The 21411-nt window shown below is 48.9% G+C and overlaps 7 protein-coding genes and 1 long non-coding RNA gene across 10 annotated transcripts; 2 read left to right on the top strand and 6 right to left on the bottom strand.

Moving 5' to 3' along the window:
* Positions 1 to 1775: 1775 nt before the first annotated feature.
* On the bottom strand, positions 1776 to 4499 carry LOC9636489 (myb-related protein 306). The gene is made up of 3 exons (XM_002972850.2): positions 3917 to 4499; positions 3715 to 3844; positions 1776 to 3558 (listed from the first exon to the last, which is right to left on the bottom strand). Exons 1-3 carry the CDS (start codon positions 4047 to 4049, stop codon positions 2475 to 2477), a joined length of 1347 nt encoding a protein of 448 aa, XP_002972896.2. The 5' UTR covers positions 4050 to 4499; the 3' UTR covers positions 1776 to 2474.
* A 4293-nt stretch (positions 4500 to 8792) lies between these two features.
* Positions 8793 to 10943, bottom strand: LOC9637008 (UDP-xylose transporter 2). 2 transcript variants are annotated; one of them, XM_002972851.2, is made up of 8 exons: positions 10722 to 10943; positions 10356 to 10592; positions 10057 to 10241; positions 9944 to 10011; positions 9756 to 9888; positions 9536 to 9697; positions 9179 to 9451; positions 8793 to 9115 (listed from the first exon to the last, which is right to left on the bottom strand). In XM_002972851.2, exons 2-8 carry the CDS (start codon positions 10474 to 10476, stop codon positions 9002 to 9004), a joined length of 1056 nt encoding a protein of 351 aa, XP_002972897.2. In that variant the 5' UTR covers positions 10477 to 10592; positions 10722 to 10943; the 3' UTR covers positions 8793 to 9001. The 2 variants fall into 2 exon arrangements, with proteins under 2 accessions (XP_002972897.2, XP_024533506.1); XM_024677738.1 differs by having other exon boundaries at positions 10356 to 10648.
* A 407-nt stretch (positions 10944 to 11350) lies between these two features.
* On the bottom strand, positions 11351 to 13622 carry LOC9637009. 2 transcript variants are annotated; one of them, XM_002972852.3, is made up of 6 exons: positions 13229 to 13622; positions 13047 to 13174; positions 12873 to 12985; positions 12636 to 12821; positions 12397 to 12579; positions 11358 to 12340 (listed from the first exon to the last, which is right to left on the bottom strand). In XM_002972852.3, the coding sequence occupies exons 1-5, from the start codon at positions 13585 to 13587 to the stop codon at positions 12550 to 12552; spliced, it is 816 nt and encodes a 271-aa protein (XP_002972898.2). In that variant the 5' UTR covers positions 13588 to 13622; the 3' UTR covers positions 11358 to 12340; positions 12397 to 12549. The 2 variants fall into 2 exon arrangements, with proteins under 2 accessions (XP_024533518.1, XP_002972898.2); XM_024677750.1 differs by lacking the exons at positions 12636 to 12821; positions 12873 to 12985; positions 13047 to 13174; positions 13229 to 13622 and having other exon boundaries at positions 11351 to 11941; positions 12009 to 12340; positions 12397 to 12539.
* Positions 13617 to 14763, bottom strand: LOC9637010 (probable sugar phosphate/phosphate translocator At3g11320). The gene has a single exon (XM_002972853.2). The coding sequence runs from the start codon at positions 14748 to 14750 to the stop codon at positions 13710 to 13712; it is 1041 nt and encodes a 346-aa protein (XP_002972899.1). The 5' UTR covers positions 14751 to 14763; the 3' UTR covers positions 13617 to 13709.
* Positions 14764 to 14880: 117 nt separating this feature from the next.
* Positions 14881 to 16419, bottom strand: LOC9637011 (hydroxyproline O-arabinosyltransferase 3). Its single transcript, XM_002972854.2, has 8 exons — positions 16018 to 16419; positions 15884 to 15951; positions 15634 to 15826; positions 15478 to 15575; positions 15351 to 15420; positions 15224 to 15295; positions 15059 to 15172; positions 14881 to 14993 (listed from the first exon to the last, which is right to left on the bottom strand). The coding sequence occupies exons 1-8, from the start codon at positions 16369 to 16371 to the stop codon at positions 14928 to 14930; spliced, it is 1035 nt and encodes a 344-aa protein (XP_002972900.2). The 5' UTR covers positions 16372 to 16419; the 3' UTR covers positions 14881 to 14927.
* Positions 16420 to 16552: 133 nt separating this feature from the next.
* LOC9637012 lies at positions 16553 to 16928 on the bottom strand. The gene is made up of 2 exons (XR_002992721.1): positions 16761 to 16928; positions 16553 to 16706 (listed from the first exon to the last, which is right to left on the bottom strand). It is a non-coding gene; the product is annotated as an uncharacterized LOC9637012 (long non-coding RNA).
* A 1334-nt stretch (positions 16929 to 18262) lies between these two features.
* LOC9637013 (pre-mRNA-splicing factor SLU7) lies at positions 18263 to 19768 on the top strand. Its single transcript, XM_002972640.2, has one exon. It carries the CDS (start codon positions 18266 to 18268, stop codon positions 19766 to 19768), a length of 1503 nt encoding a protein of 500 aa, XP_002972686.1. The 5' UTR covers positions 18263 to 18265.
* Positions 19769 to 19914: 146 nt separating this feature from the next.
* Positions 19915 to 21276, top strand: LOC112347259 (pentatricopeptide repeat-containing protein At4g02750-like). Its single transcript, XM_024677885.1, has one exon. It carries the CDS (start codon positions 19915 to 19917, stop codon positions 21274 to 21276), a length of 1362 nt encoding a protein of 453 aa, XP_024533653.1.
* The last annotated feature ends 135 nt before the right edge of the window (positions 21277 to 21411 follow it).

A 21411-nucleotide genomic window follows, 5' to 3' on the forward strand; every position in this document is an offset into this window, starting at 1 on the left:
GCATTTTGGGTTATTAAAATATAGTGTGCGGCATGGGCTTGGCATTGTGGCTGCAATTTTAATCATCACAAAGTATTGATCACCAAAGCATGATGCATGCAAGGTAATCATGGACGAAACAGCCCTCGATCTCCTCTAAAGCCAGCAATGCGAACTTGCCAAGAAATTCAATGTTTATATGAAAACGCTGCAATACACATACGGAACGAAAGAATCAAACAGGTACAAGCATTTTCTTCAATTGATTTAGATTTCTAAGAATCATATACTTTGCAAACTGGCCCAAGCAACATGTATCGATGGCAACGACATATTATCCGTTTCGTTTAGCGTTGAGTAACCTGGGAATCTTGCCAAGGTACACACCGACAGTGTAAGCCTCCAGCCCAACACGATGTGTATGACGCCAACTTACGGGTATTTTGATAATAATTCTGGGGTTGACAACTACGAGGTGTCGGCCGAGTTGAATGACGTTGAGTTGCCTCCCACAAGACAGGAGAGCGAGATGGAGAACTTGTTTCTATTATAAAGCAATAACGTGATAACCAACGAAGCAAGCAACATACTGGGAATCTAGATCATATCAAATTCATATTGAAGGTTGTATTTGGCATTCTATCTACATTGTCACTACGCTACTTGACTTGTTAATCTGGCACACCCAAGGAATGTTTGCGGGACTGATTTCTTCATGCGAACCACTGCAGCTTTTTGCACAGGGGTCTGCATGTTCAACATAAGGCGCCTTGAAGAGAATGCATTGGAATGAGAGAATGAGTGTTGAACGTAAACTTGTCCCAGATGTGAACCGGGATGAGACAACGCGATAAAAGACATGCAAGAACATAAAATAAGGCCCCTTGGGGAAGGTAGTGGTGTAAGTTTCAAGGGTCCTTGTGGTGACTGCATAACATTCGTGGGCGGATAGTCCAATCTTTCTAAGTGCATGTTAACATCACCAATCGCCCGGTCACCGAGCTGGGCTGCAAAGAGAAAAGATCTTCTTGCTTATGTGAAATTTCTTGGAGCTATTTTGTCCACGGGTCCGTGTTAGATAGCATGTCTATTCACGTAGAGTAGGCGCTCAAGGGCCTATTGCCAGGACCTAGTCGCTCTAAAACCGGGAACTGGAGGCGAAGGAGGAGAAGTGGAATCTTTTGAAGGTTTGAAAAACACTAAAGTTTGGAATGGACAAGCTCACTAGCGAGCGGCTCGAGCAACAAGGGAAAACAACAAGCGAGCTAGCAAATTACTCGAGCCGCATGCTTCGATTACGTTCAGACAGGAACGCATGCCTCCCTGGATCATTGAATTATTCCAGTTCCCGGCCAGCGCAATGGGAGATCAAATTGTCGTACTCTCGAGCGATCTAGGAGAGAAACTTTCAAACTTTGGGGAAGAATGGAACTCCTCCAAGTACCGTACAAGAGAGCATCAAAAAGATCCAGCAATGCACGCAATGCCCCACAATGCTGTCGCAAGTTGAGTACTGTTTGTCAAATATGCCCAAACATGGCATTTTGCTGATCACAGCATGACCAAGCACATCGCAATCAATCACTCAGGTTGATCCAAGGGCCAGTAGCACAGTGACAACCCGGGGTCCCAATCTCGATCAAGCCCAATCTCGCGATTCACCGATGTGATCGAGAGGTTCACACACTTTCCCAGCAAAGCCAATCATGGAAACTATATTGCCACCACCTCCGTGGCGAAGTGTGCGTGAGCAAGAGTCCTCTTGCAATACATCCCGGGTGATGTAAACCGCATCATCACACAAGGAGCCAGCAAAGTTTTTATTCCACATCCATCAACAAACCCACTTCGATTTTAGTTTAGACAACTCAGAGCTTTTGTACAAGAAAACAGCACTAGAGCTTCCTCCTTGGAATGCCCAGCTAAAAGATCTTGAATGAAACATCATGTAATTGTCGCCGACGAAACAAGAAAACACAAGAAACGACCACTACCTTGAGAACTTGAGATCAAAGATCTTGCCAGAGCTCCCGACCCATCGAATCTGTGTCTCTCATTGAATTCTCTGCTTTTAAAGTGTTCCATCTATTGTGTGTAGCTTGCAACTTGCAAATGCACAAGAACATGACCAAAAGATCTTCAGTCTTGTTTTGTTACCTCCAGCCAACTTGTTGCTGTTGTTTTTGTGAAACGTTGCTTTGTTGCTTTGGGAGATTTTGGGTTTTCCCTCCTCCCTTTAGAGCTGTGTTGTATCTATCTACGTAGACGTATGTAATGACCCACAGGCAGAGACGAGCGTGAAATGAAAAACCGTTAGCAGCAGTATTGGTTGATCGCCCGGAGATTGATCCTCGGTGACTCCACAAAATCGTACAATGTACAGGGAGGAATTAAAGAGATCTTGGAGACGAAGAAGGAGAAGAAGATCAAGGACGAAAAGATAGAGGGAGATGGTTGCGTGAGCGAGCGAGAGGGGTATATATGTATATACACGACTAGCAAAAGAGGAGCTCGTCGTGGAGGAAGTTCACCTGAGTGGCAGCAAGCGAGGAGGACGAGGAAGAAGAATTAGAGGGGGATGTGGAGGCGATGATCATGGGGAGGATCCCATCCGCGACTGGAAGGGGAGAGGAGGAAGGTGGCACCACTTGCGTGGTGGAATTGGATGCGAATTCTGTGAGACCATCCCACAAATCGGATTGGCACACGGAAGAACAGTCGGGGAGCTCGATCTTTCCCAGCGAGTCCCAAAACTGATCACCGCTACAATCCTCCTTGAACAAATCCCCGCCGGCGACGATCACGTCATCCTTTCGCAGCAGGAAATCGTCGATGAACTCGAGCATCTGGACTTGACTGCGCAGCTGGAATTGCTGCTCGTGATCGTTCCAGTCCACCGTGTGTTGACTGGTGCTCACAAGCGGAGGAGCTTGGCCAAGATCCTGGGAGCTGCTGGCGGTGTTGGATTTGGAGATTGTTGTCGGCGAATCGCAGTTGGAGGCGGAGGCGGAGTGGGAATTGGAGGGCGAGGGCGACGGAGAATAAAGATTGAAGACCGAGGAAGGCGATGGGTAGTTAAACTTGGTGGTGTTTTGGAGATCTTGCTCTCGCTCTTCTTCCTGCCCCACTGATAGCGATGATGATTCTGTGGCTCCGTCACCAATTTTGCCTGCGCCCAAAACAGGGGAGGCACTCTTCTCCTTGGCAAGGTCCCCAAGAACAGGCATTTTGCGTTTCCTGTGTAATCGAGCACACACTTTGGGCGGTTGACACTCTGTGCGCCGGTCGCGATCGTCGCAGGACTCCTCGCATGAGCCAGTGCTGTAGGAGCTCGTGTCCAAATCCATGGTCGTCTCCCACGCCTCCTGCGGATCATCGCCCCTGCTATGGCACGAGGGGGAATTGGAGTTGCCATCCCCCTTCTTGGTCGGGGAATTGGGCGAGGATTTGGCGACGAGGGGCTTGTGGGTCTTTGGATCCAATCCCCGGCTGGCCAGCTTCTTGCTCAGGTGCGTGTTCCAGTAGTTTTTGATCTCGTTGTCTGTCCGCCCGGGCATCCGAGCTGCGATGAGCGACCACCTGCATTCATCAAAACCGGGGAATTGGGGATCAAAACACGATTTTGCAAAGAGCCCAGATGCGAGCGCGGCGCGATCACGGTGCCCAAGCGCACCGATTTCGCTGCCGCCACCGCATCGGATTGAATCGGGACAGAATTGGTGGGTGGTGTATCACCTGTTGCCCAGCAGAGCGTGTAACATTATGATGAGATCTTCTTCGTCCTCCGAAATGTTGCCCCTTTTCACGTTTGGTCGGAGGTAGTTCACCCATCGCAGCCGGCAGCTCTTTCCACAGCGCAGGAGTCCTGAAGAGAGGAAGATCGAAGATCAGAGATCACACTTTTTGGAACTTTGGAAGAATTCAAATCTCGACCGACCTGCGGCTTTTGGAAGTGCCCGCCAGTTGCCTTCGCCGTGCTGCTCAATGTGCTTGGTGAGTAGCATGTCTTCTTCCGGCGTCCAGGGACCTCGATTGAGTCCAACTTTGGAGCAGCAAGGAGCTCTCCCCATGACGACGATCGCTTGCAACTCCTCCAAATCCTCCTTGTGGTTTTTATATCTGGGGCGCCACGGGTCAAAAAGCAGCAGCTAAAAGCAAGTAGTCTCCTTTTATAAAACTCTGTTTGGATCTTCGCCCCCAAGCGCTACACAACCACTGCCCGATGATTGCCTCCGTCGCCTTGCTCCACAACAGATGCCCAGCTGCGGCATTTCCTTGATTCCTTGAAAAATGGAATGGAGCGCTCTCTTTTTTCTCTTCTCTTCTCTCTCTCTCTCTCTCTCCCTCTTTTCCACCTTTGAAGTCACAAACACTCGTGGGTCATTGAGTCACCTAACAAGGGAAGCAAAGACACGCTACGTTTCGATTGCTCTAAAACCTTACTCTGGTGTGCTTGTGTCATATATAAGTTTATATATTATATAGAGCACTTTGGCTTAACCAGAGAATTTGGATTGCGCTTCAAGACAAGTGTGAAGTGATTTCTGCCCAAAACAATCTTGAGCCCCAAACTGGATAGTGATGTATATATACACAAAAACTCGACCACAAGGAAAGGCAGGACTTGCAAAGAGAGAGAGAGCACACGAGAGGGCAAAGTGACAACGATGGATGGTAGGCCGTCAAGGCGACTACGACCCCAAAACAAGCAAGATGGGGACTCCATCCACCTCCGAGAAAAAGATGCCAGCGAGAGATTCCAAGTGATTCCCACTGCCCAATACGTGTTGAACTTCCCCTCTTTATCTCCCGCATATTCCCGGGGAATATGCATATTCCAGCCGTACTCCGTCACCCCGTATAATCCCAGTGCCAGAGAGATTGTGAAATGCCACGCTCTCCTACGTAGCGAGTCTTACTATCTCTCAGGTGTGGGCGATAAGATCTCCTCCTCGATTCGAGCAACATGCCACGACCTCCGCCCCTCAAGCTTTGCTTTCCGAAGGACAGGCCATCGATCCATTCGTGACCAACCAACCTGAGCTTCCTTTTTTTTTTTTTGCTTTGCCCTCTTTCCTTTGTTTCGCCAACTTTAATTTCTTTCGGGAGTGTCTCACGTCATGGGACCACTTTGGAGAGGTTGTGTGTGAGTGTGTATGTGTGTCCACTGTGACTCGTAACTCACAACATAGCTAAATCGTGGCATGACTGAGAGCCGGAGCCAACCGGAGATGGGCCTGGAGAGCATCAACAGCGTTTGGCAGCTGCAATTCAATTCGATCGACACAGGAAAAATTGGTTTCTAGCCCCGCATGTCGATGGGTCGTGTATAAGGGGCACACATGGCGTTCTTTTGAAGCACGGGTTCTTCGCGATATCAAAGTTGTGGGACACATTGGATATGTTGGTTGAGGAAAGAAATGAAAAGGTCACGCTTTTGATTATTCCTCCTAGGGTTCAGACTTCCAATGCGAACCAGGCCTTCGCGGAGCGTTCGCCTCGTTTTTAACTTGCGGTCAAACATTTTCTACTGCCAGTCAATTTGCTACGTCTCACGGGTTGACTTCTGCGTTTCCATCCACCATGGAAGACTGGCCTTGACGAATTATCCGAGTTGGTGGTTGATTCAATCCAGGAAATCGCTCAGACTATGGGGGCTATAGTGGTACGCCAAAATTTTCCAAAAGAGTTGCGGATGCAAGACGTGAAATTCCACTCAATTTCTCGCATCTTGATTACAGTGTTGACTAGAAAAATCATTGACATTTGGCATCCAGTAATGTGCTGACAGGCAGCTTGTCCGCGTACCAGTGAGCCACCAAGAAATCCACATCCCCCTCAAAAACAAACGTTGACGTGGCGCCATGCTGACGTGCGGCGCACCCGGGTCGTGCGGGCGCCGCCAGTGGGCTCCCCATTGACCAGCTCTCGGGGTCACGGTGGAAGGGCGCCCGCAATGCGATTTAGCACGAATATCTCGCGGAATCTCCCTCCAATCACGCATTCAATCCAGCTTGTCCCACTGGATCCGACCAGATTCGCGTGGAGCATGAGAGAGCGCGTACGGAGATCTGGAGCTCCAACACATATCTTGTATGGAATCTCTCCAATCGCTGGAGCGTTACTCTCTCCTCCGGGAGATGTGAAACGATGACCTAACCTGTTGGTCCTCGCGGCATTGCTTTGTCTTGGTCGTCATCACCTTTGCAAAAAAATGTGTTGCCGGACGAGAGCGGCGTTTTGACAAGTGCGTCAACTTCAGCCGGATTTCCCGGGAGGTTCTATATGTAATTTCTTCTTCTTGGCAAGATGGGAAGCCGCTATCCTCCATGTCCAACAAAAGTCTGCCCATTCTCTCGAGCTGGCTTGTTCATTCACACTTCTTCTTTGTCTGCAATGCCTATAGGCTATTTCACTTCCCTGTTGGGAGATCCTGAGGGCCGAAGCATAACCCAGATAAATCATAAACATTGCAAGTTGTGTTCAAAAACATTAATGCACTCGTGTTCATAACAAATTTGAGTCCATCCTCAGGAAACAATTTTGAACTAAGGAAGAGTTTGCAATGGAACAGATTTACATTGTCCTGACTCAATAAACTAATGCACCATCCTGGAGATCTCCGTACACCCAAATGGAATCAATCCCAGTGACCTCACTCCCGAGCTTTTATAATATTCTACATTGGTTGAGAGTGGATCCATGAAGCAAGTGATCTCCAAACATTCCCCTGTGCTGCGAACACGAGAAACAGACGTGAGGAGTCAACTTGAGGAGAGGAGGAACCAAAAAAAGAGAAAACCATTAAATAAAAGTTGGAAAATCAGGCCCAGTGGGATATCCATCTAACTTCTTACCCAAGTTCATACGTAATGCTAACGCCATGCTCATGTTTGCAAAGGCCCAGCCTTGAAGCATCATCAGCCGTTGGGATTGAGCAATCAGCTGTCACACAAAACACTAAAAAAAAATTTCAAGTCGAATCAATTTTATGGAGATCTAATAAATTTTATGGTCAGCCCTTTCTCTCTCTCTCTCTCTCGCTCTCTCTCTATCCGGACCCGTTTTCTTGTGAAAGCAAGGTTTGTTGGGTTTGGTGGTTACATCGCCAGTACTCGAGTCAATTCCCAAAATGTAGCTTAAACAATGCGTGCACAAGTTTGGAGCCCAATTTGATCTCTTTCAAAGGAGAGGCATTTGCGTGACAACCAAGTTACCCGTCCAAGTCGTGTCACTCCAAAACATGACCGATTCCTGACCACGGGGCCGTGACGCTGATGCGTGCCCGATCAAAGCGAAGCCGCAAGCTTTCCCCAACTTCCCTTGTTCTTTCGTTTTTTTTGTTTTCTTTTTTTAGAGTTTTGTTTGTTCGTGGGTGAAGTTGCAAAATCTGTGGCAACAGATTGAGCCCGACCCAAACGTTCGTGTGGAAAATCTCCCGCAACAAACGAAAGCAATTGAGAGAAACAGGAATATCATATATGTATATACACTGATACGATCCTTACACTCGCATCTAAAAACGTCGGTATACACGCAAGTCTTGTTTCATCTTGATCGGGTCCGGGGAGATTGCGGATTGGACAAAGCTGGCTGGCTGTGGTTACAAGAACACACCCGCCAACTTGTGTTTAACGCGGGGTGGCGGTGCTTGCTCCTTGGGGAAACTTTGCCTGGCCCATCTCCAAACACTATGGGACCGATCTGGGCAATTTTAATCCCTTGATCCAGCTGCAAGATGGGACCATATTGATATACTGCTTTGCCGGTGGTTACTTATATGGCGCTAAATCCCCGCATTAATCTGTGGAAACTATGTTTCTCCCTTAACAAACCTCATCACGAGTGCATGACCAGGTGATGGCATCGATTAAAGAACCATGCAAACGTTAAGGTCAGAGCCGTGAGGTATCTGATTGTCTATTCAGGCTTGCCTGCGGGTGGTAGTACCATACATGAGATTAGCATTTGATTCTCCATACGTGACACATCAAGCTCTGAGGAGCTGAATCGATCAGGAACGAGGCCACAGAAGCGTTTCCCAAATGCAACGTACCACACTTATAGACAGAGGTGTTGGTCTAAGTCTTTGTATTTTATCATGCTTCTCTCAATGAGATTCTCCTCTAGCTGTACCTTGGTTCGTCTGTATAACAGGAAAGAGGAATTCCTAAGCAGCTTTCTGGCCCAATGATTCCCTTGCAAGTGCGACGCCACATTTTCTATAAAAGGATGCTCGGGATAATACTTTTCGTATTATAATTGGGCTATGAGTTTGTGAGTGTTTGTGTGCTCTTTATTGTAGAGTCAAAAAAATAAAAAATAAAAACACTAGATGTTGGAGTTTTGGAGTTTGGGTATCTTGGAAAGTTTGTGCAAAAGAGATGAACAGAATTGGGAGTGCTTTTGCTTGATTGCCATAAAATCTAGACAATCTGGAAAAGAATGAAGACTCAAAGTTCACAAGGCAGAAAGATGAGTTAATTCTGAGTTACATGTCGCAAGTTGGCTATAGTCCAAGGCAAACCCAACGACGTATGCCCTGACGTAATGTACCATTTCTGCGTAAGCACGATTGACCACAAATCGAGATGGTGGTATTTTTTTATCTTGTTGCTATCAAAGAGATTCGAGGGTCACAGTTTTTACCAGTCGCAATACAAAGATATACTTTTCTTTATTGTGTTATGCGAAAATAGTTCTTTCCCTTTTGTCCAATTATTCCAAAGAACAAATCTCAACAAAGCTAGATTGTGCACAGCGATGAGCCAAGTCTACAAAGCAATAGACGAACAAAAGAGACTCGCAGCGAAGACCTTGAATCTAAAGTTTCGTCACTCATGCATTTATACAAGTCGAGTAATCGCAGTATATAAAAGAATGATAGCTTTTCTCACCTCTGGATGCTCTCTAAACACAATTTTCACGACCTTTTTCTGTACACGAGTTCATCCATTCAGACGCGGAAGTGTGATTGATCATAGCTTGCCTGGGAAAAAAAAGCTTGGATCTTGACCGAAATTCACGTCTCTTTGTCCGAGTCCGTCTTCCAGAGCGATGAAGCCAGTGTCGTGGCATCCTCGGCAATGTTTTGCCTCCCATTGTCAATAACAATTCGAGGCTCTTCCTTGTGCACCTACAAAATCATGTTATAAGTATTATAAGTTTCCGAGACAATGAATAACGCTGAAAAGTTCACCTGGGATTGCGAGGATGGAGGATTTGTCGTGGCCTTTTGAGTTTCCAGGATGGAACTCAGGGAGTAGAGACCCATTCCAATCACAGCTACCAAGATCCCGGAAATATTTCTCCAGCTGAACGGAGTCTTCAGGACGACGTAGCCAAAAGTCAATATGAGGCAGGTCTTGAGGTGCCCCAGCACCTGGTAGCTGACAGGAGAGGTTCTTCCGATCACCAAGAAGGTGCTAAAGTTGACGGACACAGCGATCAAGCAGGACAAAACTATAAACATCTACACACACCAGAAAAAACAAAAAAAAGAAAAAAGAGTGTGGTCAGAGCACTCCAAAGTGACAGGAAATCACGTTTGTTTTACCACGACTTTGGGGTTGTACTCGAAGGCAAAAACGTTTTGCTTGGTGAGCGCAAAGTCGAAGATCGGACCCATGAGAATTAATGTCGTGACTTGATAGGGGCAGGACTGGAAGAGAAGCTGGGTGGAAGAGACCTTGTACCCCTTCTGGATCGTGTTCGTCATCTGGTAGAACAAGGTTATATAGAAGTTCGGAAGAACTGAAACATGTACACAAGCTTACAATTTGAGCAATGCAGGTTGTCAAAATCGCAAACAGCGACAAAACTGTTCCTTGAAAGTTAAGTTGCAGATCCGTGACTGTAGCCACGGCAACTCCGCCCAGGAGAATAACTAGCGACAGCTGAATCCTGTGGCTGGAACACCACGAGGCATTGGATTTATACTAACTTAATAAGCACAAGAAGGTACCTGAAGTGTTTCCCTAGGAAGATTGTCTCCAGTATAACTGTGCATGGGATAATCGCGAGCTTTGTCATCTGGAAAAGAAGATTAGCTTGTATAGTATGAGAACTTCAGCTTACCTGGTAGAAACCAACTGAGTTGTAGCCCAGGCTGAGGTTGAGGAAGGCAATGGAAGATGCATTGAGTACACCGAAAGCCATGACGACGCGCATGTTAATGTGCTTTTGCTGGAAAAAGTTGAGCCAGTTTGCGATCTGGAGCGAGCAGTACGTGATCACGAGGTGCCAGCTCGAAAGAGTTGTGGCTGCCAAGATCAAACAATGAAAACTTTGAAACTTTGCACTTTGGCATCTCTAGAAGCTAAAAGCGTTGGATTTCTCAATCTAGGGGGAACGAAGGATAGAAGTTGCAAACTTACCGAAGTTGAAGCCCAGGTTTGATATGAGGGCCTTGTTGCAGATGACAATGGCCACCGCCGAGACGACGGACAAAGCCAAAGCTCCGGCCGTGCTCCAGCAAGCGCTCGATTCCGCGGTCATTGCTAGTCGCAAACTTCCCAAACTCTGGGAGCGACGAGGGAAAAGGAAAAAACACCACCACCAAAGAGCTCCACGTAGAGAGAGTGATGCGACCTAATCGATCACAATGTGTGTGGCTACTCCAATGTCCGAAACGAATAAAAGGGACAAGCTTTATTTACGAAGAAAGGAACTGGGAGATATGAGATGAGATTGAGATGAGATGCAAGAAAAAGGAATGCAAATTTAAACTGCTAGAAACTTACGTGAGATCTGGTATGAGTTGACTCGAATTGGGCGATGGAGAGGAGTTTCTTCCTCGCTGTGATCCCCGGAGAGATTGGAGAGAAGGCAAATTCTTTCTTCTCGCTCGCCCCAAGTGTGTGTTCTTGTGACAAAACCAACTGATGCTTGTTACACGGAGGTGGAGGACCACCAGCAAGTAAGCAACATGTCGCATTCGAGAAGTTGCTCCTCCCTATCAATCAAACACCCAAAACCAAAAAAATCTCGCAAAGGAACAAAAGAGAGGGAGAGGAAACACTAAGAAATGGATGAGAGAATGAGAGATTTGACAGCAAAGCAGTGCTCCAAACATGTCTTTCGGGCTGATGGCCAGTAGTTTTCTCTTCGTAGAGCTGAAAGCGTGCATTCTAGCTAAGATTTCTATCATAATTTAAAGGAAAGAAAGAAAGAGAGAAAGAGAGGATGGAAATTCTTGATGGGTTTTTTGGTATCTGGATTGATCTGGCAGTGAGCTGATGTTTTCGCTTCCGTTGTGGGTTGTGTGTGATAGAATGCAAAAGCACCAACCAACCATACCTACATTTCTTGATGATTTCTCAACTACACCCCCAAAAACAAGGGGAGGAATCGTGAAATCGTGCCCAAGGAATGCTGGATTGAAAGAATTCTCCATTGATTTTATAATGTTTGGTGCGCTCGAGACAAGACAACACCACCACCACGACCCTAACAGAGCACTCTGGTTTTAGGTTAAATTTATATACTCTGTTTTAGGGTTCCTCGCAAACAGAGCACATTTCTCTCACGACCAGTCTATGTCACCCACTTCATCGCCATAATCCTCGATTTCTTCCGTGGAATCGACACAGCTTCCCACTGAGGCCTGACCATCCACCGAAATCGGTCCCGTGACGTTGAAATCGACGAGATTCTTGTCGCTGGTCTGAATTCTCACTGCTCGCAGCAGCCAGTCTCCATCATCCGAGCTCGAGGAAGCCGAGCTTCCAAAGAAGCGTATCAATCGCATCTGGCAAATGCCCGCCAAGCATTTGCCGCCGCTCGCCAGCCGCAGCGTGGTCTCTCCGCACCGATCCTTTGTCTGCGGCAAATCGGACTGCCCCCACATCACGAATTCCTGCTCCTCGTTTCCCAGCTCCACCAGAACCGAGACTCGAGGGGAGCTGCTCCACCGATCCAAGCACTCGCTGCTCGGGAAGAATGTGAGATCGTAGCGACACTCCTGCAGCGAAAACCAAAGAACTTCGATCTCCCTGTGAATCGAAAGAAAAAAAGAAAAAAAAGCTTGCCGCTGTGGTGAGAGCGATCATCCTTGCGTCGAGAAGCATGACGAGGAGCAGCCACCACCACCACATCGTTACTTGACGAGCTTGCAAAGAAAACTTTCTTTCTCGTCGTGTAAGCAATGATCTTTCGCTCTCTCGAGCGCCTGGACGTTGGACGACGATGGATTCTCTTGAAAGCCACCTTAACCTTTGGCTTGATAATTCGACAAGCTCGGGAATGTGGGTGGCACGACTTGTGTGCCTGTGCTTGCTTCCGCTGGCCGGGTTTGGTTTGAATCGCATCGTTTCAAACATGCCTGGCAGCATGAATCGGTCCTGGCCAGGGAAGAAAAACTCTGGAAAAAGCACAGCATGTTGTAGACGTGCACCCATGATTTTAATGCCAAATTACCTGGAAAAGTCGAATTGAGCCCCACTGGATCGAGTGAGTATCTAGCGCAAAGTGAAAACTGTTAGAAAAATCAAAACTCCGACTTTGTTCCCTAAGTAGTTTGATAACGAGCTCGTTAAAAACGTTAAACGCTTACAGCCGATGGACTTTGTGCTACCATCGTCTTACCAACGATGTTAGAAGCTGAGGAGAAAGTGTTAAGGAGATTTGCACTAGAACTAGAATGGAAGTTACTTCACCTCGAAAAACTCCAGAATGCTTCCTTTCTTAACGCTGGTGTCCCTGCTCGTGTCCTCATTTGGGAAGAGAGCCGTGAAAAGCGTTCGCCAGGAAACCAGAAGAACGAAAGTGCTCCCCATACTGATCAAAATGAAAGTTTGCGGTGGAGTGTGACCCGTGATCAACGTTCGAATGACTAGGCCCAGCTGCTCACATACAACTATTAGCTACGTCTTTCGAGAGATCTTCGTACTTACGGGAATGCTTACGCCCCATGACTTGATTGCTGAAAAGGTAGCACCACGCAAGCCGTAGAGTCCTTGACCCTCCGGGCCAAAGCCACCGAGAAAATAAGCTCCCAGCAGCCACCCTGAACGGACAACTCGTCAGCGTAAAGCTCCAAAGTTTTATCACCTAGAAGAAAACGTTACCGGCAATGAAAGGATCAGCAGTCCTGAAAATGTCCCAGCTGAGCGGCGACGATCCATGGTTTGCTCGTCCAATCGACGCGAACGCGAGCAAAGCTAGCAAATCTCCTCCAGCTAGAACAAGTACTCTCCTGGAGAAAGAAAAAACCTTCAGTACACCACCGAAAGAGAGAGCTCATACATACCCCCACGATGGTCGAGCTGTTCTCTCCTTGTCCACCTTTATCACGCCTTCCACCTCCACACCTTCGTCCTCCACCGCCAAAGTCTTGAAGCTGGGCTCTTGCTGCGTGTCCTGAGCTCTTCGAAGAACTGGGCGACGGACGGATTGGACAAGCCTGGACCTGGAAAACGCACACTCGACCTCGGAGGTGGCTGCTCGGAGACCCAGATTGCGTCGCGACAGGGAGCTCAAAGAACACGACTGAAGTGGCAATGAAGAAGACGATGCCACTCCAGAGCTATCCACGGAAGAACAAAGCGTGGAGCTGCTGCTACTGCCGCTACGAACAGAAGCTGGCTGGATAACTCGAGCCGCCCCCATGGGAATTCAAAACGAGAAATAGAGAGAAGAGCTACAAACCCTGTCGGAGGATAGAATCGTTGAAAAAATCAATTTTCCGGACAAATTAGAACAAAAAAATACTATGCGAAAGACAAACCCGACTAGAAGATAGCCTTGGAACGCTTCTTGGCCTCACTGTAGAGGATCACTCCGAGAATGGTGATGGTGAATCCTGCCAGCCCGGTGAGCGTAACCGGGTTCCGGAAGATAAGAACCGAGATGACTGCAGCAACCGCGGCTTTGGCATTTCCCAGGACCTGGAGAGTGAGAGCGCTCGTGTGCTTGGTAACCAGGAAGTTGAAGAGGTTGACGGAGTAAGCGATCATCATGTTGGCGGCGAGAACCAGCAGAAACCACGGCTTCTTCTCGGCCTCGCTCGCTATAACGCCGAAAACGTTGCCTTCTATGAAGAGTGCCGCTGGAAGGAGGAGGCCGACCGCAATCGGAGCCATGTACATGAGGAGATTCATCGAGTGGAGCTTCTCCGCTTCTGAAGTGAGCAGCAGCCCCTGGACCACTGACTTGAGAGCTCTCGCTGCTGTGGACACAAGGCAAGCTACAAATCCCACGACGTTGAAGAGCGGCTCGCCGTTGCTGGCTAGAGCTATTCCCAGGACCACCGGGACCAGCGCCATGTAAACTGTCCCTGTTTCCTTCTTGCAGGTGATAAGGAAGGCGAAGATGGCAGTGAAGAACGGCGTCGTCGCACCTATAGCCTGGTTGAAAGAAACTGGAAGGTACCTCAGCGACATGTTTCCACTCACGACGGACAAGGAGAAGATGGAGCTGAGCGCCACGATCTTGAGAAGCTGGCTTCGGGATCCGATGTACTGGATGGGGACGATGTTAAGCCACCCAACAGCAATGAAGCTGCTGATAGAGCAAGAACACATGTGTAGCATCGTCAGGAAGACCGGGTACCTGAATCCAAAGTAGCTCAGCAGGTACTTGTTGAGCAGGAGAACTCCAATGTTGGATGCGTACCAAGACAAAATGATGAGACTTGTAGCGAAGCCTGCCGAGCTCTGGTGCTTGGATGCTGCAGAAGGCTGGACCGTCGAAGGAATGTCGAGCACGGAGATGGATTCTAGCTTCGGGTTGCTATTCCGACGGACCCATGTCGTCTGGTGATGAGAATCCATACTGCCTTCTCGCCTGAGATTGACAGATACCTATCTTCTCGTGCTATCTCGGTCCGGAAATTCCCCGAATATTCAAGCTGCAAGCCGGAGTTCATTAGCTTCGGCGTCAAGGAAACGAAGACAGGCTTACTTCCCGAGAAAAATTTAGAATCGCGAGACCAAAGCGCGGTTTTGCTTCTACTCTCCAGCTTTCCAGTTTGGTATGTCAGCTGTTGCCTGGTTGATCATCTTGACAAGCATAGCCTGTAAGTGACGCGACGCAGCACGAACAATAAGACAAGAAGTATAATATGAGAGAAAAAACGTACCACACTTCCTGGGACATTTGCAGGTGGCAGTGTTAAATTTCGCGGAGGAGCACCTGCTGTAAACGATCTCTTATCGAAACGCCATTCTCCAACTTTCCCGTACGTCAAAACACCCTGAGACGAGGAAGCTAACTTCATTTGGATGCGTAACAGTAAGTGTACTACCTCCAGAGTGTAATCGCAGCCGTATGTGTAATGGATGATATATTTGTCTCCCAGTGATGTATCCCAAGGAGGCTGCGAGAAACCATCAGCAAAATCAATCTCCACAGCAACTAGATTGAATCCAAACCTGAATCATAAAGTCCTTACGCAAAGTGTGCTTCACACCGTGAACAGCGGAAGCAATAGCATACGCGTACCTATGAACAACATGGTAGGATCAACAACACCATAGGAAAAAAGAGCTCTATACTTACATCTCCAAAACCCAGCCAAATGCTTTATCAGTCTCCTGGTCCTGCTTCATTTGAATCGAAAGATTGTGCCAAGTTGGAGCAATTCTTAGAAGCTGAGCCTGCAAAGTCCACCAAGCTGCGAGGAAGTCTTTCCCAAGCTCGAAAAACCTTGCGTACCTTGTGAATGATCGCAGGAGAATTTCCCACCGGATCGATAGCTTGCACAGGTCCTTTGAAAAACTTTCCAACCTCGCGCTTGTATTTCTCAGGAGTGATGTAAAAGAATGGAAACGCCGCGGGCCGCAGCCTGGAAGCCAGATTTGGAAGAGGCTTCGTGATGAGATGGTCGGGCTCGGCCATGAAGATATAGCTGCGAAAGAGGTAACCAAAGTTCTCGAGCAACACGAAGAAAAGTAGAACAACGTACTCTTCCTCAATGGTAGCATTGCGAAGCCACTGGACGAAAGCCCAAGGTCGATGGAGTACTATGTATCCCTGCGAAGCAAAGAAAGAAAGAAAAAAAAAATTCTGGGAGAAAGAAAGAAGCAAAGATCACGCTACCTTGTCCAAACCGGAGGGAAGAGGATCGGCAACGAAGGTCGGGATCTCATCCATGAGATCGTCCGGAGCTGCCGAGTGGAGAATTCTCGTGAATCCGCCCATCTCCGACCCTGGCTGGTCCTTGAACTTCTTAAACCAGTAGTACATGATCCGGCATTGCCAGCGCGCGTAGGATCCCGAGGAGGAGGTCACTACCGTGTGGAAGAGCTTCTTCTTGCCGCCGGGATTGAAATCGAACTCCTCCCCGCCGCCGAGAGTGCTGTCGTTTGCGGCGATGAATCTAGCGGTGTTGTAGATCGCTGCAGTGAATGCCACAAAGAGGAGTACCAGAAAGAAGAAGCTGATCCTTCCCATTCCCGTGCGGCGCCGGAGAATCCTTCCGCCCTGACGGTAGATCGAAGCGAAAAAACTTTTAGGGTTCTATAGTGGAGGGCTACTTTTTTACCCTTTCCAAGTAAAGCCCATACTGCGCCAACCGAGATAGAAGACGATACTCTTTATTACAAAGGATGAGAACTTGAGAAGCGAAACCAGCTAAAGAAAGCTCCACAAACGTCGTAGCAACTATAGATTAAATTCACGAAAGAGAAGACATGATTGATCTAAAAGGATCGCCGCGAGACGTAGGATTTGAAGACGTCGTTGAGCACAGTCTTTGAAACCAGCGACGCCTTGAGCAGAGACAAGGCCTGAAGTCAAAAGAAACATTGGAAGATCAGAGTGCGAGAGAGATCGGTTTAAACCTCGTGAGCGCCAACGCTGACCTCGATGCTCTCGAGATCGGCCATAGCTTTCACCTTGAGCTTGTTGAGCAGGACGATGCTCTTGATGGTCGAAGTCGGGTACACCTCGAGCTCGTCGGTGATCATGAAGATCACATTCTCCTTCACGTAGCCAGCAGTTTTGGTGGAGTTTTCTTCGTTGGGTAGCATCGTCAACTGTACAGGTTGATAGCTGTAGGGATGGCATGAAAAGGATGCACTGCCAGCCCTCGCATTGTAGCAGCTACTGCACCCACACTTATAGTACACCGGGGAAGTAGTCGACTGCGGGTTTTCGATGGCGAGCATCTTTCCTCCACGGAACGCGGAAGCATCCGGCGCTGGATTGGTGAGAACACTCTTACTGACTTCCATGCTCGACTGATCCATCTTCTCGATACTCTCAAACAGCCTCATGGCACCGGTCTCCATGCCGGAATCCACAGTTCGCAGGAGCTTGATCACAGACCCCACCGGAAGCACGAGAAAGCTCATGAGGAGATCGACGAAGTCCTTCTTTGCCTCGAGGAAAAGAACAGTGCCATCCGGCTTCTTGTAGAGGAGATTGACCTTCATCTCCACGGCAGAGCTAGCGCGCGGCATGACCGTTTTCGAAAAAAAACTGAGAGAGCTCGAAACTTTCTTGTTCCGGACAAGACACTCGCCATAAATACACGAATGCGAACCACTTTGGTTTGATTGAATATACAGTCTCGCTTATTCCAAGGCCTTGCTTATGGTCTCAATCATCACATAAGATCTCCAAAATCACTATATGCCTTCAAACTTTAAAGCCTTGGAGCTTTTGATCAATGCCTCTCATCTTGAAACTCGCGTAGGAAGTCCTCGTCTTTGAAAGGAAAGCTCCCGTACTCCTACAACTCCAACCCCTTCTCTCGTGAAACACCTCTGCCAGTCGAGTCCTGGCTGCTAGCGATTGACAAGCTCTCAACATTTCCATCGCGACCATAAGCCTCGAGCAGCAAAAGCCATGAGGGATGGTTCCAGGCTTGTGGAGAAGATTTTCAAGAAAATGCCAAGCAGGGCGGCGTTGTTATAATCATGTGATTAGTGTTAATCAATGTGGCTTAAAGTATGACTAAGTTAAATTTAGTCAGTTTATTTTACAGAGATTAATTCACGACTAATCAAGGTTTTTGGGGGACATGGTGGAAGTGGAGCATGCTCACAGCTGTAAGCAGTGGAGCAGAGGGCTTGGGGGTGGCTGGGTGGCAATCTGCTTTGCATCAGCGTGGTAACTTTTCATTAGGTTCTAACAGATGTTCCATGGAAAGCAAAAGAGCTCTAGGAAAACGATGATCTCTGAGTTGAAGATGTGCCAGGCCATTTCCAAATGCTAGGCAACCATGAGTACGAGCTAGAGTTTTAAACTCTTTTAACTTATTATTAAGGTTCCCTTTTAGGGTTCTAGCGAAAGCTTTTTAATCTAGCGAGCGACTATGGTGGGTTTCAGGGATCGCAAGAAGATGGAGCTGGAGGAGGCGCCGTCGGAGCTCGACGAGGACCGCAAGGAGATCAATCCTCACATTCCTCAATTCATGTCTGCCGCGCCGTGGCATGTCAATGAAGCCAAGGCGACGCTCAAGCACCAGCGCAACTGGAAATCCAAGCACAAATCCGGCTGCGCGGCCAAGCGGCACGATCGAGGACGCAAGACGCACCAGGCGACCAAGTACCGAAAGGGCGCCTGCCAGAACTGCGGTGCCATGACGCACGATGCAAAGGCGTGCCTGGAGCGGCCGAGGACTGTGGGCGCGAAGTGGACCAACAAGAGCATTGCGGCGGACGAGGAAGTCGAGAGCTTGGAGCTGGACTACGATGGCAAGAGGGACCGGTGGAATGGATATGATCCGGCCAGCTACTCGAGCGTGATCGAGCACTACGAGCGCCGGGGCAAGGCACGAAGCAAGTTTAGGAAGGTGGAGCAGCTCAAGAAGATGATGGAGCCTAGAGGTGGCGACGAGGAGGAATCCAAGACCAGTGACGAAGAGGATCACGATCACGACGAGGCCAAAGTTGACGAGAGCAAGCAGATGGATTTCGCGAGGGTGGAGAAGCGAGTGAAGACTGCCGGGGGTGGGAGCACTGGGACTGTGAGGAACTTGCGGATCCGAGAGGACCAGGCCAAGTACTTGAAGAACCTCGATCCAAACTCGGCACACTTCGATGCAAAGTCGCGATCGATGCGCGAGGACCCGCTGCCCGGCAGTGATCCTAGCGAGAAGTTCTACGCGGGAGACAACCAGGACAGGATGACCGGCGAGGCTCGCGACTTTCAGCTGCTAAACATCCACGCCATGGAAGCTTATGCGAAGGGAAAAGGCATCCATCCCCAGGCAGCGCCGTCGCAGGCCGAGCTTCACCACAGGGAGTTTAAGACGAAGAAGGAGAAGCTGAAGCAGGAAACTTCGGCCAGGATCAAGGACAAGTATGGGAACGCTGCTTGCGAGGAGAAGCTCCCCGTGGAGCTGCTTCTCGGCCAAACCGAGACGCAAGTCCAGTATGATAGAGCTGGAAGGGTGATCAAGGGAAGCGAGGGAGTGATCGTGGTCGCAGCTAGCAAGTATGAGGAGGACGTCTTCCTCGGCAACCATACCAGCGTGTGGGAATCGTTCTTTGCGAACGGGCAGTGGGGATTCAAGTGCTGCTGGCAATTTGTCAAGAACAGCTACTGCACTGGGGAGGCCGGGATCGCCGCTGCACAGGCCTCGGCTCAGAGTCTCTTGCGGGAGAATCGAAGAAGTCTTGAAGGTGGAGAAGAGATTATCGTCAAGCGGGTGTGTGATCTTGACGAGAAGAAACTCGAGCAGACTCTCGAGAGGATAGAGGAGGCCGAGAACGAAGAGAAGGACGAGAGGAAGAGGAAATACAATGCGGCGTCCTCGCACGACGTCTTCACTGCCGAAGATCTCGAAGCTTACAGGATCAAACGCGCCCATTCCGATGATCCAATGATAGATTTCTTGTAAACTTTGTATAGAAATGGATCGATCACTTGCTCCTTTGTGGACGATCCCAAGTGCGAGCGTTCTTGCAATAGTACGTAGAGCTCCTCTACACACAAAGTTGGCGAGCTTCCACTTCTAGTCGCGCTAAGATATGGAATATTCTAAAGATGCTTCGTTCCAGAGGGGCCTATGCCCATCTCTTGAAGACGGCGGGGCGCGACCTCGCCCTCGCGAGGACGATCGAGGAGTGGATAAAAAAGGATAGATTGGATGGCGATCTCTACATCGCCAATCTGCTGCTCCATTTCTACGGCCGGAGCGGCGGCGCCCACGACGCCCGGCGAGTCTTCCTCGAGATCCAGCGCCCCAATGTCTTCTCTTGGAACATCCTCTGCCAGGCGCTTGCCGAGAATGGGCATCAGTCTGACGCCACCGAGCTCTTCCACCAGATGCCGCGGCGCGATCCAGTGTCGTGGTCGTCAATCGTCGCCGCGCAAGTCGAGAGCAGCAATCTCGCGCTGGCCTTTGAGTTCTTCGCCAAGATCCCGCAGTGGAGCATCTACTGCGTCAACGAGATCGTTACAGCATTTGCCCGTGGGGGCTATCTGGAGCAAATGAAGGATCTGTTTGACAGGATGGTCGACCGCAGTGTGATCTCGTGGACGACAATTCTTACCGGCTATGGTGATCTCTGTTTGCTAGATCTTGCCGTGGAAGTGTTTGACAAGATCCCGCAGCGCAATATCGTTGCTTGGAACGCAATGCTTGCGGCATTTGCCTTAAATGGCCATTTGGAAAAGGCGAGGCGTTTGATGGATGAAATGCCCGAGGCGGATCTCATCTCTTGCGCGACAATGTTGGCGGCGCTGGGAGAGTTTGAGCAGCACGAAGAAGCGGAGTTTCTCTTTAGGAAGATGCCGGTGAGGAACTTGAGGATCTGGAACTCCATGGCAGCGGCGTATTCGCACAATGGTCTCGTCGATCAGGCCGAGATCTTCTTCGAGAGAATGCCACAGCATGATCTCGTCTCGTGGAATTTGATTCTCAAGGCCTACTCGAGGGTGGGATTCATGGCCGAGGCACAGGAGATCTTTGAAAAGCTCCCGAGAAGAGACTCCATCTCATGGAACACACTCATGGTTGCCTATGGAAGAGCAAAGCATTTGGAAATGGCCTGGCAGGTCTTCAAGCGTATGCCTCAGAGATCATCGGTGTCGTGGGCTGTGTTGCTGGAGCTCTTCGCTTTCCACGGAGCATCGTCTAGGCTTGTGGAGAAGATTTTCAAGAAAATGCCGAGCAGGGACCATCTTTCATGGCTGTTGCTGCTCGAGGCTTATGGTCGCGATGAAAAAGTTGGCGCGATGGAGAGTTTGTTTCAGGCGATGCCTCGGCAATCGCTAGCAGCCGGGACTCGTCTCGTAGAGGCGTTTCACGATAATGGTTTTGGAGAGAAGGGGTTGGAGTTGTACGAGAGCTTTTCTTTCAAAGATGAGGATTTCCTATGCGAGCTTCAAGATGAGAGGCATTGATCAAAAGCTTCAAGGAATCAAGCGGATAGCTCTCCTTTTTTCTTCCCATACGTTTTAGATCATGCCTTGGTAGTATGCAAGGCCTTGGATTAAGCGAACCTGTCATATATCTCGCAAACCAAGGAATTAGAACTG

The sequence above is a fragment of the Selaginella moellendorffii genome, unplaced genomic scaffold (assembly GCF_000143415.4).
Source record: "Selaginella moellendorffii unplaced genomic scaffold, v1.0 SELMOscaffold_20, whole genome shotgun sequence".
In the NCBI taxonomy this organism is placed as follows: Eukaryota; Viridiplantae; Streptophyta; class Lycopodiopsida; order Selaginellales; family Selaginellaceae; genus Selaginella; species Selaginella moellendorffii.